Source organism: Aulostomus chinensis, chromosome 8, assembly GCF_037954235.1.
Source record: "Aulostomus chinensis isolate RoL2024-O1b breed Wild chromosome 8, RoL_Achi_v1.0, whole genome shotgun sequence".
Classification (NCBI taxonomy): Eukaryota; Metazoa; Chordata; class Actinopteri; order Syngnathiformes; family Aulostomidae; genus Aulostomus; species Aulostomus chinensis.
In genome coordinates this window covers 27,793,548-27,809,725 of record NC_141327.1, presented here as the reverse complement: position 1 = coordinate 27,809,725, position 16,178 = coordinate 27,793,548, and the positions used below count along the sequence as shown (strand labels likewise).

At 46.7% G+C, this 16,178-nt stretch overlaps 2 protein-coding genes across 3 annotated transcripts; both read right to left on the bottom strand.

The window, feature by feature from the left end:
- Positions 1-1,304: 1,304 nt before the first annotated feature.
- Positions 1,305-2,411, bottom strand: LOC147257915 (uncharacterized). Of its 2 annotated transcripts, none has more exons than XM_086210280.1 (2): positions 2,262-2,411; positions 1,305-1,937 (listed from the first exon to the last, which is right to left on the bottom strand). In XM_086210280.1, exon 2 carries the CDS (start codon positions 1,826-1,828, stop codon positions 1,667-1,669), a length of 162 nt encoding a protein of 53 aa, XP_086066406.1. In that variant the 5' UTR covers positions 1,829-1,937; positions 2,262-2,411; the 3' UTR covers positions 1,305-1,666. The 2 variants fall into 2 exon arrangements, with proteins under 2 accessions (XP_086066406.1, XP_086066405.1); XM_086210279.1 differs by having other exon boundaries at positions 1,312-1,895; positions 2,262-2,409.
- A 1,696-nt stretch (positions 2,412-4,107) lies between these two features.
- Positions 4,108-15,758, bottom strand: tpcn3 (two pore segment channel 3). The gene is made up of 19 exons (XM_086212148.1): positions 15,409-15,758; positions 14,679-14,761; positions 14,299-14,413; positions 13,280-13,408; positions 12,398-12,514; positions 11,970-12,088; positions 11,281-11,382; positions 10,524-10,650; positions 10,000-10,207; positions 9,147-9,291; positions 8,884-9,069; positions 8,733-8,797; positions 8,029-8,116; positions 7,315-7,384; positions 7,021-7,240; positions 6,545-6,635; positions 6,298-6,411; positions 5,582-5,694; positions 4,108-5,291 (listed from the first exon to the last, which is right to left on the bottom strand). The coding sequence occupies exons 1-19, from the start codon at positions 15,490-15,492 to the stop codon at positions 5,164-5,166; spliced, it is 2,304 nt and encodes a 767-aa protein (XP_086068274.1). The 5' UTR covers positions 15,493-15,758; the 3' UTR covers positions 4,108-5,163.
- Between the last annotated feature and the right edge of the window lie 420 nt (positions 15,759-16,178).

Genomic DNA, 16,178 nt, shown 5'->3' with positions numbered 1-16,178 from the left:
TCACACTTCCCCTCAGAGTGAGTCGTAAGACCCACGGGCATAATTGAACCTCAGGTTTTCTCTTCTTAAAGTTCATGAGTGTTTGGTTTAACGCCCGAAAAAAAAAAAAAAAAAAGTCTGTGGTTAAAAGGAGCTGAGGAGATTTTGACGTTTGGTCCAACGCATCATCAAATACCAGAATCGTGAATTTTAAAGGGTTTGCGTGTCTTCATAGCGTGGGTTGCTAACGCGAGGGCAAAAGAGCCATCAGAGGTTGTGGGGGTCAGTGAAGGTCACCAGGGAGAAACTCAGGAGGCGTGAAGCTCAGTTGAAGTCATGTGACCGTGGTGCAAGGCTAACGTTAGCTTCATGCTGCTAACCATTGAATTGATGCCTCAAACATCATCAAAGTGGCTCAGGAGTGAAGAAGATCTTGAGAAACTAAACCTTCAAGGCTCGTCCTCTTCAGTTCACCCCAGGGCTGATTTCCTGATGACTGCCATGCTAACTTCCTGTTGGACGACAAAAATACTTCATCCTTGTGGCGCCACAGGGATACTAATTTGAAGGACTGACATTAGCAACTTTTTAGGAAGCTGCTGCAGCACCGCCTGGTGTCTGCATCACAAAAACAAACCTGCCACCAATCACGGCCGACCCTGTGAGAGGAGATGAAGAGGATTCTTTCTGGTCCAAGACCCCGAACTTTATGCTCAGTTGGCTGAGCTACGCTAACACTTCCCACCCGCTACCATTCACTGTGCTAAGCTAACTAGCATGGGTCTCAGCTCCCTAACGCGGCTCAGAGAGAAGGGGGTTTCTCTTCTCAGAGGATAGAAACGTTGGCGTGTTTCTTTAACTTCATTAGAAGACACTTTTTTATGAATCAACCAAACAAACATCAAAACAAAAACGCGTCATCGACCTGCACGCCTTCGCCACATGAACATTCATACAGAGGAGGATGTAATGGTTTCCTGCTGGTCCCAGTCACCCTCCAGTCATCCCACTTCACCTGTCAGAACTCCTCTGGGATTCGGTTTCCACGCAGTGATGCAACCCGAGCTTGCGGGTAAATTCCTCGTCCTCCATTGTCCTGCTGATGTGGTTATTAGGTAAATGGCCGGGCTGCTGGGAGACGGCAGCCATCTCATCTGAATACTTCATGATAACGATGATGGAGCCGCCGATCAATAATGTTCAACATTTCAGGTTCCCAGTGACCCGCCGTTGGGGGGAGGAGGGGTGGGGGGGGGGGTGATGTCACTTCCACCTACAGACATTTAAAGTTCCCAAACATTTAATCAGGAGACATCTGATCCAGCAAACAAGCAGCGAACGGAAGCTCTTTTTTATTCACTAATGAATAAATCTGTAACTCTACAGATTCACTCACACCTCCTCTTTTGGAAATTCTACTGACATTCCTTCATTTTTATTTTTTTTGATGGTTATTTTACATGAAAAAAAAAATCGCAATTGGGGGGGCGAGATGGAGAAGCTCGCTGCTGGCTTGACGCAGCGCACATGAACAGAATGTGAGCAGAAGGACCTGTGAATGTTTATTCACCAGTAATATTTTGACAGTGTTTCAACGTCACAGACGGTGGAAACTCGGTTCAAAATCTTCTCACGCCAGCGAGTCGCCGCTGTTTGTTAGTCCTGGATTTCCACCGCATGTTTCAGTTCAGTCAAATCTCTCCTCGGCAGTGTTCTGTTTGAGCGCCGCCTCCGAGCGGACGGCGCTCTTCATGGCTCTCTGCATGAGCCAGGTGGCCAGGTGGACGGTGAGGAAGGCGCCACCGGCCGCCCACAGCCAGTTCCTCCTGAGCCAGCTCTGAGGCTTCATGGCACCGCCGCAGAGGCCCGGAGACACAAACTTGATTCACAGCGGATCAATCGCAGCTTCCTCGGGCCTGCAGAGACGAGTCCAGAGAGGAAGTCGGCAGGTTCAGGAACTATGGGAAATGTAATCGTTTGTACTAGTTGGCTCATAGTTCTCTATCAAGTTATACCAAACATTCAGAAATCCTGTGTATGGAAAAATGCGACAGGAATGAAGGAAATGAAACAGCGTGTCAGACGACTGCAGAAATGATAAAATACTTGAAAAATAAAAGTTTTTACAGTGAAAAGAGGTCAAGCCATTCCTGTGGTCCTTAAATAAATAAAAGGACAACTGGCGAGATTTACACACTCAGCTGCAACCAATCCTGCTTTGGACTGGACTGCTAAATGAAACTGTAGAATTGTAGAATTGTAGCAGCATGCAGGTTTCATACCGCCGTGAGTTACTTGCTCTCGGGGGCAGCAGGAGGAGCTGCAGGAGACAACACGTGGGTCACGATGCCCGGCGTGGGAATGAAGTCCTCCCTGGACTTTGGCGCCAGCGACTTCAGGTTGTACCATCCCAAGTGAATCAGACCCAGACCGGGAACCATCACAATCAACACTTTGTATTTCTTCCAGATGTCCCGGAGGCCCATGACGGACAGACAGGCGGCGAGCTGGTGATACAACATGGCGAGGATGGGTGAGACAACTGCGTCTACAGACACATCCTGATGACCAGTGACGACCCCGGGAGGCCTGGGTATCAAACCAGCGCACTGTTTCCCTCTGACCAGTCAGCTCACACCTGAGGACTTCATCTCTACGTTGATTTATGCTTTCAATGCTACCAAACTGCTTCAAGTGTGAAAATGAAGCAAAGCTGAAAACCAGGGAACATTAACATCACGTCCTTTCAGTTCAAGGGAGAAGTTCTGCTCACCAACTGGCATCGCATTTTTCTGAATTACAAGAGAGATGGGAAAATTACCAGCTTGATGAGTTTTCATGTTCTTCATTTATGCATTTTTACATATAATAATACATTTTGTCTGTGTGTTAATAAGTGGGCGTTCCTGACTCAGTTATACACCTGGACCTTTCATCCCAGTATAGAAGTATAGTTAATATTACTACTAATAGTTACTATTCTTTAGTAGTACTATATAAGTAAATACGTGGAGAAATACACAAATAGTCGTTTGCTTGACCAAAATCGATGAATTTCTCATTTATCTTTGAATATGTTTCTTCCTCCTGTCGGTTTTGACCGTCATACAAGATCCTGGAAAGAAACAATACAGCCAGGCTAAAGTGGAGCCTCCTATTCTCATCTTATTAGATCTAAATGACCAACAGGGACATTCGTGATGCAGTCAAAGGTTTAGCAACCGTGCAGACATGGACAGACACGCTACAAACACCAGGATTGCCCTTTAGGAGCGACAGGACTCCAGCTCGATCAGCGACGTCGCTTGTTGTGAAACTTCTGACGGCCATTAAACACATAAATCAGTGCACAACTGGGAGAAATCAACCAGCTCCGCGTAAATGTGATGCTAGCAGTCACGACGGGAGCAGTAGAGCAGGTGAACATGAATAAACCTTCTTACTACCTGAACTCCAGCTAAGCCGCTTGCAAGCTATTAGCCGCCAAGCTAGCTCCGGCCTGTTCGCGGGGAGTTTCCGAAGCTGAGGTGGTTCAAGTCAAACTTCGTCCAAGAAACATTCTGGACTTAAATGTGGTGACATAAGAGAGGGTCTCTCACCTTCAGGAACCTGCAGTTTCCCCTCCGCCGCCGATCACCACCGAGCTGAGGCGCTGAGGTGGTCGAGAAGCTGCCTGCACTTCTACCTGCGGGCTTCAAGTTGAAACAAATTGTCAAACGGTTCATAAATAAAATGATTAAAATCTCATATTTTAACCGACTGAGAAATTGGGACAAATCCGAACAGCCATGCCATTACATTGACTGTACGCGACTTTATAAGCTTTTATCATCAGGCAACAAATTAGGCCACCTATATTTGTCACGTGACTACATACGTCCTTTTAGCACCATTTTTCGATTTAAAAGTTGAGAGCTCGGATCACGACCACTTGTTTTCTAATTAGTGAAAATAGATATATTGTAAAGATATCTGTTACGATAACACTGTCCCTATTAATTAGTTATGTATTATGATTAAATAATATGCCGACTACAAACAGGAACACGAACAACAAGACCTTGAAGGATGACACAGACCGGGGCCCTGAAACTCAACACGATTGCAATAAAAACAAGTGCTTGTTTTTTCTTTAACGTAAGAAGTCCGGGAACACACAAGAACGTAGGAAGTCCGGGAACACACAAGTATTGCGGTTCTCTGATTGTGCGTTGAGCTGTAAGCTAGATTTCTGCTGGTCTTGTGTTCAAAATGTCGCTCAGCACCTGATGACTCAAAACATCTGGAGAAAAGTGGGGAAACGATGCGTTCAGCAGGCGTTGGCACCGTCAATCGCGGGGTTATAGAGACCTCTATGGATGCCTGTATTATATAAACTTTATTATAACCGTTTTGCAGGGAACACCAGAGAATAAAACCTTTGACACCTTGGCAAACAAATTTTCTCACACATTAATCAGACACCCTCATTCAAGCACGTTGTCTCACTGAAGCACGCAAATATTCTTAATTTTTTTTTTAAATGCGCGTTGACGTCCAACACTGTCAAACTACAATACCCACAATCCTTCCGCACTCTGTCCACTTCTCCTGGATTAGCTGGATTCTCTCACTCTGGAAGGGAGGACTCCCTCCTGTTCTTGTCCCTCTCCGTCACAGATGCACGCGCCCCAGCAGCTCCGGCGCTCTCACTTGATTGGCCAAGTCGAACTGTTTTAGTTTGGCCGCGTCCACATTTACAATACATTTCCTCTATTTTACTTTGATCTCTTGAAGTTCCGGTAATCCCTGTTGTTCACTGTAACAGAACTCAACGAAAGCTCCAACCTGGGAACATTTTCACTGAAATTTAATAGAAAAAAAAGCTTCATTATGCTTGAATTAAGTACAGCATCATTACTAGAATATAAACATAATCGCTTTCCCTTTAAATGCAGATATACGATTAACCCTTTAACTACAGTCTGATATGTAAACGCAGCATCACTGTGAATGTTCCCTTTACCCTCATGTGTGATTGTTCTCAGAGCAAGAAACACTGCAGTATAAAACCAGACGTGACTTTCAGAGGAAGAGCCGATGGCGGACACGAACACCAGATTGTAACGGTCCCGGTCACCAGAAGAGGACACCGAGAAGGAAACCAGTCAGTTTCTTCCTTGGGAATGTTTCCGTTGGGAATGTCTACGCAGAGCTGAACGCCGGGTTCGCAAAGTTTCCGCTGGTCTCAGCTTCGTCGTTCTCAGCGAAGTCTTCGGGGTCGAGATCGGCCTCAAACATCCGCTGCAACAGCGCGTCCACGGTCCGATATCCTGACGACAGCAAAAATCAGACATGAAGCCGACAGACAGGTTACAACATTTCTATCCGGTTCTACCGCTCAAGAAAAGAAAGGGCAACTAAATTGACCACAGTCAGCTGGAGTGACCTGAGGCAAATCCTTCAGCTGTGGGGTCAAGAGGTTTCTGTCACTGTCAGTCCATCTTTCTTTGATCTGTTAACGAGCCCACAGAAGCTGCAGGAGCCTGAAGTCTTTTCAAAATTAAAGCTGCCATTTGTGACATATCTCAGCACATTTCTTGCAACTGTGAGTGTTTCGTACTTTTTGAAGCGATTTTAAACATCAGGGCCGGTTTATTATCAGTGGATTGGCTGGTTCCCAGGTCACTGTCGATGGTTTCCATGGCGTTCGCCAAGTTATCCTCTAACTTCTCCCTGGTTTGCAAACAAGACAAGCAGGTGTGAGACCTACTTTTCATTCTCAAAGTTCAAACCAAAGCACAACAATCCTTCTCACATGTATTTTTTTGTATTATTTGAGAAAAATCAAATAACGCAATTTTACAATTTTGTTGTTGTGTTTTTTCAGGGTCTGAGTCAGTTGCTCTGAATTTTACAGGCATCGCCAGGATCCGTGCCTGGATGTCGGCTACTTCCAACACGGACCTGACAATGATTTAATTTGAATAAAATACATTAAAATAGTGCCGAAATGACGACATCATGATGGCGAGGTGTAATAAGTATGAATTCATGATTTGTCGGGTATGTCTGCACAACGACAAACCAACAACTTTTAAAATGCTGATTTTCTGAGTGAAGTTTGGTTCAGACCAAGAAAACCAAGCCCCCCCGTGCTCGTTTGGTTGTTGGTCTGGTGAAGGTCAGAGCTGCAGAATCACTTTCATACTCAAAGATCCCATCAATGTGTGTCTATGTCATAAAAACAAAACATCAGCTGGTTAAGAAGGTGCTTCCAGTAACCCTGCTGGTTAGGATGGCAGCGCTGCCTGGCAGACAACACTCAGGGCCACATACTGAGCCACCGACAGCTCCAGCTCGTCAATCTTCTTCTCCACTGATGTCTGCAGGTCACTCTTATCCACCGAGTACTCCATGAGGAAGGCCTCCAGGATGAATGCCACAAAGATACTGAAACAAAACAGGAAGTCAGCAGCTGCCACGACGCACAGAAAGTTTATGTACGGCCGACAAACTCAACGAAGACAAATGGACTGTCGAGAATCGTGAATATATGAATATGAATGTATGAAATCCATCTTACTTGATGATGATGATGACGACCACGATGTGGAAGAGGATGAAGAAGATCACGGCAGACGCGTGGGTAACAGTGATGAAACCGCTGCTGAGCAGTGGCGTGGTGTTAAGGAGTCATGACGGAAATCAGGGCGAAGGTGCGCCTGACGCGCCGAAAGCTGCTTCACATTCCTACCGCCGTCACGTCTGATGTGAGATCTCTCAAGGCTGACATGCAGGGGGCGCTGTGATCAGGATAGAAGTCCTAATCTCACATTCAAAACCTTTGAACCCAGTTCTGAGATGAATCTCGTTCTATAGGCCACGCCCATTTCTGCCCCTAATGTTCTTCTCCGTAACAACTGTGAGGAAAGCCGAGCACACTTCCTCAACGCCCAGCGAGGGTGCAGGTTTCTCTCTACGGACCCTCACGACAGAAACATGTTCACTTTGATCACTAACAAAAAGCGAAGCAGCGAGGAGGCGTCGGCTGAAGGATATCGTGCCACTGGTTGACCACCGTCAGCTCCACCAGCACAATGAAGGATGACACCACGTTGTTGAAGTTGTTTTTGCAGTAGCCGAGTAGGGCGAAGGTGGTTCCTTTCAGCAGCGGGTTTCCACAGTACGCCCTCGCCGGGTCGTCGGAGTCCTCGCCGTAAAACGTCACCTTACCTTTGAAGAGCTCCATCCCGACCATGGCGAAGATGTAGTACACCACCTGGTGAGGAAGAGGAGTTCTAAAACTGCCCGCCTGGAGGAATGAGATCATTTCCTGCTGTGACTGCTATGTACCAGGATGAGCTGTCCAAATGTGAGGATCGCCGGTCCGATTCTGATCAAGGTGTTGATGATTGTACGAAACCTGGCAGGGAAAACAGACATGTTTTCGGATGAGAAACAAGGTCAGACTCAGAATCAGGAGGAATTTTAAAAAATTATGTTCAGTTGAACAACAAGTTATGACAATCCAGCTCTGGATCAGGCGTAGACCCTGCTGCCATCGAGGTCAAAGTCCTGTGAGGGAACTAGCTCATGTTGGCCGGCTAGCTGATGTTAGCTAAGCTCCTCACCATATACAGTACCTGCTAATGATTGGCTCATGCTGCGTCAGACACTTCTATCTCTCTGACAGTTTCCACCCACCCCCCCCCCCCCCCAAAATCATACTATTTTGTAAATTATTTGGCAGCTCACTTGCAATACCTTCATGGCCCACCAGGGGGCTGCAGCCCACAGATTGGGAATCACTGATATGAGCGTTAACGTCACATTTAACCATGAATAGCTGCTAACCTAACAGCTCGAATGAAACCAACACTTCAGAAATGCCCTGAATACAATGCCTTAAAGAACGCGTGCCATGGATGCTTGTCTTCCTTCCAGCCAATCAGAATTGTCCGTCTCTCTGGCTGCGATGTCATGAGTTCTCACACAAAGACGGTCTTTTGAGGGACGTGAATCATCGCAGCTCGTTTTTTAGGGACCTGATACATTCAAAGATCAAACCTTTTGATGCTGTCGACCACTCGGATCAGTCTGAGGACCCGCAGGATGAAGACGATGTCCAGGATCTGCCGGCTGGTGTACCCCCCCGCTACGGCAGCAAGAATTCACACATTTGTGTCAGTAGACGATGTGAACACATGACGGTGGAGCTCAGGGAATCGCGAGCAGCTGGCTACGACCCAATGAAACTGGGGCGTTTCTAGACCTGGACCAGAGTAGAAACTCAGAACTTGGACCAGTACCAAGATCTGACCACTAGCGGTCGCACCTGAGAGGGGGAACCTTCAGTTATGGGGTTTATAAGCAGCAGATCCTCATCAACAGGATCAGGTTCAGATGGAACGTGAGTTTATTAAGTGACTCACTTCCTGCGTTCACATGACGTAGAAAAGATCAATTGACTGTGTTGGTCCAACTAAGACTGGAACCTAAAATCCTCACAGTACCGTCGGCGTGCCTGAAGTCGCAGCTTTCAAAAGGGACACAGAGAAATAACCTGTATTCAGTTGTACTGACATATCAGCAACATTCACAGGAGGTTCAACGTTTCCTGTGTCTTTCAAAATAAAAGCTCTCACAAGCGCATTTGTGTTACAATTACAGATAATGAAAATGTTCAAGAGCTGCCGGCTTCTGTTCGACAGGAACCCGATCGTCATATCTCACCCAACGTTTTAATTGAGAATTTCGAGAGAGCGGCTGACCTGATTTCATGGCCGAGTTGATGATGGTGGCGATGAGCGCAGCGACAACGATGACGGTGTCGAACCTGAAAATACAAACCAGACAAGAAGAAGTCGAGCTGATACGCTGCAAACAAACGCTGCTTCAGAGTTTGACAATCAACACTCATACCAGTTCCAGAAACTGTGTTTGGAGAAGAACGCTTTGGGCTCAAAGACATAAAGCTTCAGCAGGATCTCCAGCATGTAGAGTGCCAGGAAAACCCACTCCGAGTTAGCGATCATCGGATTCTCCTCATCCAGACCGATGAACACGGCGTTCACCAGGATTATCAGGTCGTACACAATCACAAACGCCCTGAAATGAGAGGCAGCAGAGTTCTAGAACGTCTGGAACCTCCCGCAGATCTCCTTCAAGCTCTCTGTCCATCTCACCGGTGTTGGACTAGTCGGCAGAGGAGGCGGCTCGGTGCTGACTGGTAGACAGAGGGACATAATCTGTTGAATGGGTGTGGCCTCGACTTGAGCGTGATCACCTCAATGTTCAGCAGGTCGGCAAGCTGGACGAACGCACCTTTACCTGTCCAACAGCCGCGAAAATCAAATTACAAACAGGTTTAAAATACGAATCGCTGTATTGGAAAGAGTCTTTTCTATACTACCACCAGGGGGCAGCCAAGTTTTGACAAGTGTGTTGCTCTCACAAAGATGTTTTTCCCTCCTGCATCACTTCTCTCTGACTCCAGAATGCAGAAAGAGCCAGACATGTATATTTAGCTCGGAGCTAATGGAGAGTGATGGCTAACAACAGCAACACTGTCCAAAAACTTCCTTTTAAAAAACCCTCAGTTGCATCATTCCTGTTTTATGAATCCATATCAGATTTTCTCAGCGTGCTGTAGGAAATTCCTTGCTTTTCTTCTGTGTCCACGTCTCGGATTGATCTGATCCAAAAGGTTTGTTTGGATTTGGTCTGAACACAAGAAACTTCTACTCACTCTGGCTAAAAATAATTACGTGTATATTTACACATTCATGCACATTTCACATGCTACTTCTTCTTTCTCTGACTCTCTGCTGCCACCTGCTGTCTATTCAAGAGAATGCAGGTCAAAGTCAGTTCTATGCTGGCTTCACCGATCAGACCTGCAGGGGAATTTAAAGTGCTTGGCCTCTAAGAAGACGTCCAGCCCTGAGCTGATGCTCTCGACAGACCTCTTAACGCTGTGACAGGCATAAACTCCACTGACAGCCAGTAGGGGGCGTGTTTGTTCTGTTGGTGACCCACCAATGAATCCCTGGTTCTTGTCGTCAGAGACGCTCCACAGCAGCTCTCTGTGGGCGTTGCTGATGTCCGGCTGGACCAGCCGCACCAGCTGGTTCCAGTTGTCCTGGGTCACCACCGGCTCGGCCCCGCCCTCCCGCTGCTCCTGCAGCACGGCGAACGCTCGCACCATCTTGTGCCTCTTGGCCCTCACCAACTGCCGCATCTCCTCCTGAGAGACCGCCGGTGAGTTCAGATTAAAACAAAACAACCTTCCAGCACCGTCACGTTCTGGTGCATGACATCACTTCTACTGAGATGTTTATGTTCAAAAGCATTTCAACACGCAACACCCAATCATTTACAGTATCTTTTTGCCAAATATCTGATAAAACAGACTTATTGGGATCTTCTTTTTTGTTGTTGTTCATACTTTAGAATTTGCAAAATATCCAGAACACTGGCAGGAGCCAAACATCGATGACACCGGACAAATATTTGCCGGCTAATATCTTGTGTTCCGGTCGGGATGTCACACTCTGACGTACCTTCAGGTACTTTTTGTAGTTGTTCAAGACGACAGCCAAGAAGACGGACATGAAGATGTAGGTGTTGACGAGGATGTAGATGATGAAGAAGATGGCGAAGGCTGAGCTGGCATTGTACGCCGGCATCCTGCCAACGACAAGCAGAGAAGAAGACGTGGAGGACAACGGATAAATGGATGGACTTCCTTTCTAGCACCACAGCCCAACCAGGACGCTTCCCGAGAATGTTCCAGACTCACCACCGGGCTTCATCCATTCATGCGGGCGCGATCGCACGTTCACAGATTAGAAAGCATTTTTGGCAAAAGAAAAAAACAAAGGGAAGGAGAAATAATAAACACGGCCTCATCAAAACTATGTAGCTTGTTTTAAAGCTCCTGCTTTCACAAGCATCACATCGACTGTCGTGGTTTCTCCACATTTAGACTTCTTTTTTTTGGTAAAATTTCCTCCAATATAACAGAAACTTTTTGGAATTCAAAACTGTTGTAAAACAAGCCAGATTAGTGCTGCACGAGGAAACACCGAGGCTGAGACAGAAAAACAGGCTCCCCGTAAAAAAAAAGTTGGACTGGACACAAACCAGTCAGCCCACTGGCAGGTTCGGTAGGAATCCAGTCAGCTCTACGTAGAAGTTGAAGATTCCAAAAACAAACAAAGGAATAAACGTTTAAAAAAAAAAGAATTATTCAACTGATACATGGAGGTCGTCTGACCGTGCTGTGATTCGTCAGCATGCTACAGAAACGTGGCTTACATGACGTCAGGGCTGTTGGCCGTGGTGACGAGGACGTAGAGGTCAAACACCACCTTCAGGTAGTTGGTGAAGTACGGAGCCCCGTCGACGGTCTTCAGGCCGCTGCACGAGAAACATCCGGCACCATCAGAACAAGATTTGAGCTTCGAATTTTTTCCAAGGTACAAATGAGGCCCCAAAGAAAGCGAGTTTCACAAACAACTGCTTGCACGTTTTAAAAACAGAAAAGGACCCGTTCACTTCGCCTCCAAACAACGTTGAGAGGATTTTTGACGCAAGCGCGTCGCGCAAAACGTGGCCATCATTCGTGTTTTCTTTCCACCCTTCAAATATTCACCAGGAAAGAAGAGAGGACAACTAATGACAATGTAAATTTATGAAGCAACTTTCAAGAAACCTCTAAAAACCTACTACTTTAACATCTACTACTACTGCTACTACTACTACTGCTACTACTACTACTGCTGCTGCTACTTCTATGGTTACTGTACATTTTAAAGCTCTACGTTTCTGATTCGTAGCGTCACATAGTGATAGTGAGTTGATGCAGTATGAGGAGCAGTGTTGGGATCCTCAACTCTCGGGCCAGCGCTAAGCTAACCGGCTGCTTCACGCAACTCCAAACTTGCCGGCTGCAGACTTCAGAGGTCAATCACAACAAACAACAACAACAACAGTACAGGACTCACCGTTTGCCGAGCAATTTGAGCGCCATGAGGGAGAAGATGAGGACGCAGAAAATGAAGAGCAGGAAGACGTAGAAGATCTGAGGCAGAGCGTTCCGGATGCTTCTGAACGCTCGGCGGAGCTGAACACAAACAGATAAACATGGAGCGATGAAGCTGCTCGCCGTCCCACCGGACACAAACACACCGCCATCTTCATCCACACAGACCAGCTAATGATGCCTTCAGGCGCCAGAGAATTATAAAGGCAGGAAATTTCCCAACACAAACACACACACACACGCACACACACACACATGCACACACACGCACACACACACACACCCTGAGATCAGGCATGTTTGTGTACACACTCACACAGGGACATTTACTGCCATAAAGGGTCAATCGCTTGTCCCCATGCAGACACTTGAGGTGTCCACTGTGGTTACCTGGCGACCCTCTGTGACGTTGACCAATAGGAGTGGGCGCAGGACTCTGGACCAGCGGACGGCGTAACAGTTGGCCGCCTTCAGAGCTCCGTAGATGATCATGTCCACCAGAGTGAGCTGGACGACACCAGAAACAACCCTTAAGATTCACATTTCCTGTTTTCCTTGATGGATACAGGACGGTGATTGGCTGTAAGCTTGTCGTGATGTCACAAGTGCTGCTGACAGGTGGTCCCATAACCTAGCAGCGTATTCATGTGAAATGTGGTGTCACACGTCAAAAGTCACCCTGAAGCTCAAACCCTGACAAGCAGGAAAACACCAGCTGGACGGGAGAAAGTTTCAGCGGTGAGCGTAAAGCCGTGAGTGACATCACCTTCCTGAATCAGCTGCGACGGGGAGTTGTGATGTGACCTGGCGTTGGTTACCGCAGCAGGTTGTTGTCTTTTATTGGCCAGCTCAGCAGGAGTATTACACATGACACAAGTCTTTCGCTGACACAGCAACTTTTCTGGCGAAAGGTCGTTTCACAACAGCGGGAAGAACGCCGTCTCAGCACTTTCTCTGTTCCTGGTCACCAGGATACAACCTCATGAGTAACCCCCCCCCCCCCCCCCCCAGACGTCTCTGAGGGTCGACTTCCAGAACCTCAGAAACCAACAGAACTGACCGCCGTCGTCGGGGCTGCAGGCAGTGGGCCGGTTCATCCAAACTTCGCAAACTGGTCAGCCGTTCTAAAAAATATTCTTTCGTATACGGGCCAGTTCTGAACCCACGATGTCTGACGGTTAACATGTCTCACTATGCAAATTTTAAAAAAATGCTCGCCTCAGCATCTTAGCTCCGCCCATCACACTGATGATGTCATTAAACCCCACCCACCGCAAGGATGCAGATGATGCAGATGTTTTTGGGGTCTTTCCAGAACTTGTCTCGGGGGATCACCTTGGCGTAGTGGACGAGTCGAATGGTGAAGACGAGCATGCAGAGCAGCTCCACCAGCATTGTGGCCTGTGAACACACCACACACACACACACACACACACACACACACACACACACTTCCTGTTTGACTAAACCGTCAGCTGTAACTATTTTGTCACTGTCTTCACCAACTATTAGATGATATGTTTTCCTGTTGATCCGACCAAAGTCAGCAGCTGCTAGAGGGCTAAACCAAAACAATGTGAAAAATATTGCATTTATTAAAATTTTCAATTAAATAAATTCAACGAGTCCTTCCTCAGCCTGTGCAACACCCTTCAGCCAAATTTGGTGAAAATCAGCAGAGCAGATGTTGTGTAATTTTGCTGACGGACGCATACAACATCCCCTTAGCGCTAATGCTAATTCTAGCAGGCTAGGTCCCCACAACTGGCTTCCACTTTTTGAGAGATTACGGACAAAAAAGCAGCTACAGTGAAGCATCCAGGGACGCGTATTTCACACCAAGTGGCAGAGAAATAGCTCGTCCTGTCTTGAACACAAAAATGTGCAGGTTCACATGAAAGACAACAAAAAAATAATGTACAAGACCAAAGTCAGCTAGCATCTTTCGTGGAAAATGCTAACGCTAGCCGACGTTGGCTACGCAGGACAAGGTTTTGCTTGGTTTTTGTGCACATTTTTGAAAGATTGCAAAGAGTAATTTACAAACCCACCAAAAAAATTAGGGTTTGTGCTTAAAAAGTGTCTTTTAACAAAACTAGCTTAGCACGCTAACATCACACATCGGCCCAAAATATGATGACATGACGCGGCTTTCATGTGACGAGTGTCTAGTTGAACCTGGACACGCCTGTCAAGTTTTCAGTCCTCAACACGTTTCCTTAGCATTTAGCATCTTTAGCAGCCATCAACAGTGAATCAACGTCGAAGGCAGGCGGCGGCAGCCATCTTACCCATGACGGAAGAGGGAAGATGGCCGGCTCCTCAAAGATGGCCAAAAACAAATCGACCAGGATGAAAAAGTAGACAAGGATTGGAGGGAGCCAGTGGTTGTAGAGCAGATACAACCTGAGAACGTACACACACACACACACACACACACACACACACACACACATCAGAGGACATTCACGCCAGACTTACATTCCTAAGACACAAAAACTCCTTCTGAGAAACAAAATGTTTGCCTACAAATGTGAAGATTTAGTTACTATGGATACCATGAGCCGTTTTGGTTTGCAGCTGTCGCTCTCAGCATAAGCAGGATGCTAGCACGGGGTCAAAGGTCGGCCTATTGTAAGATGGCGATGAGTTTATATCCGCTTGGTCTCACCTGACAGCCTGTGGCGACGTGTCGAAGTAGATGTTCCTGTTGTACTGGGCGTCTGACACGTAGATGGAGGCCAAGTCGAAGTCCTGAACACACAGAGAATAAAAAAAAGAAAAGAAAAATCATCTCTGATTGGGTTCTCTGCAAAAATTAATGTCACACCCATAATTGGAGGTTTCACCTTCAGCCTGAGTGGAACAGCTGGACGTGCCTGCAGGGGCTGTGACATCACAACCACTGGGGGCCAGTCGTGTTCCATCATACCACCAGGGCAGACAGCAGTACATTTTGTTTCCAAAAAAAAAACCAAAGAAAACTGTCTTCTCTCTCTTTTTTAAATTTTTTTGAGCATAAGTCGCTATTAGCATCAAGCCCTGCCATGACGGATGCTGTATGAGCCCTGGGTTTTTATAACAAAATACTTGTGATCCAGTCAAACTGTAACTGAGTATTTTTTGGGGGGTAGGGTTCGACACCCCCCCAACACTGTATGTTGACATGGTCTGGCTCCGCCCCTGCCATAAGTGACCGTCACATAAGTTATGCAGCCATCAATCAGGATCTGAAACGTTCAACCTGGAGCTTCAGTCGGTCGTTGACTGAGTTCCATTTCCCGTCAAAAGTTTCCGGCAAAGCCTCAGGACGTCTCCCCGAAGCGTTGAGAGGAGCAAGAGCGGGGTCCGCTACTCACGAGGAACCGAGGCTGTCCTGACGCGCAGCCGCACGCGCTCACCTCTCTTGTTTTCGCAGGATTCCCTCCGTTAGGAATTTCTCTTCCTGCAGACTCATCGGGAATGTTTTTTTCCGGCTCGGACATCTCTGAGCCTCCCAAACTGCTCAGGAAGTTGCTTCAAAGTCACAAAAAACAAAAACAAAACAAAAAAAAAACAACAAGAAAAAAAAACCCAAACAAAAATACAAAACTCTCAGACGTTACAGAGAAAGTTGAGCAGAGCGCGCGTCCTCGCAAACCAAGACAGAAGACGTCAGCGCGGCGCGTCCATGTCCTGGCGGAAGATCGTCTTCATCGCGTTTGCTCCATCTCTGCTCCTCTTCGTCTCCAGTCTGACCAGCTGCTCTCAGAAAACCAGCTCCGCTGCGTTCACGCGCCGTCGGAAACGTGGGGGAGTGGAGCTTCGACGGCGTGAGGTGACGTGGACGACGTCGAAAATAGTCGTTCGTTGTTATTTGTCACAGTCGAAAACGCGCAACTGACATATAAACAAGTGCAACTTGCGCCGTTACGTGTCTTTACTGCAGTTTGAGCAGAAACAATTAAATAAAAACATGAGTACGGAGTCCCTGAGTGGCCAGAAAAAAAATACAAGGCCCACAAGTTGGAACTTCCCACAATTTAATCAATTATATATATATATATATATATATATATATATATATATATATATATATATATATATATATATATAAAATCACATTGAAGAAGTCCAACTGAGTTCCTGTTCATGTTGACAACACAAAAAAGGTGAAGACGAAGGCACAACA

Excerpts from the sequence above, each read along its gene's own strand:
- LOC147257915 (XM_086210280.1), bottom strand. The coding sequence starts at position 1,828 with ATGAAGCCTCAGAGCTGGCTCAGGAGGAACTGGCTGTGGGCGGCCGGT.
- tpcn3 (XM_086212148.1), bottom strand. The coding sequence starts at position 15,492 with ATGTCCGAGCCGGAAAAAAACATTCCCGATGAGTCTGCAGGAAGAGAA. Across the intron at positions 6,412-6,544 it reads GTCGTCATCATCATCATCAA|TATCTTTGTGGCATTCATCC; the intron begins GTAAGATGGATT and ends GTTTTGTTTCAG. Across the intron at positions 5,695-6,297 it reads CTGGAGCTGTCGGTGGCTCA|GGAGAAGTTAGAGGATAACT; the intron begins GTATGTGGCCCT and ends TTTGCAAACCAG.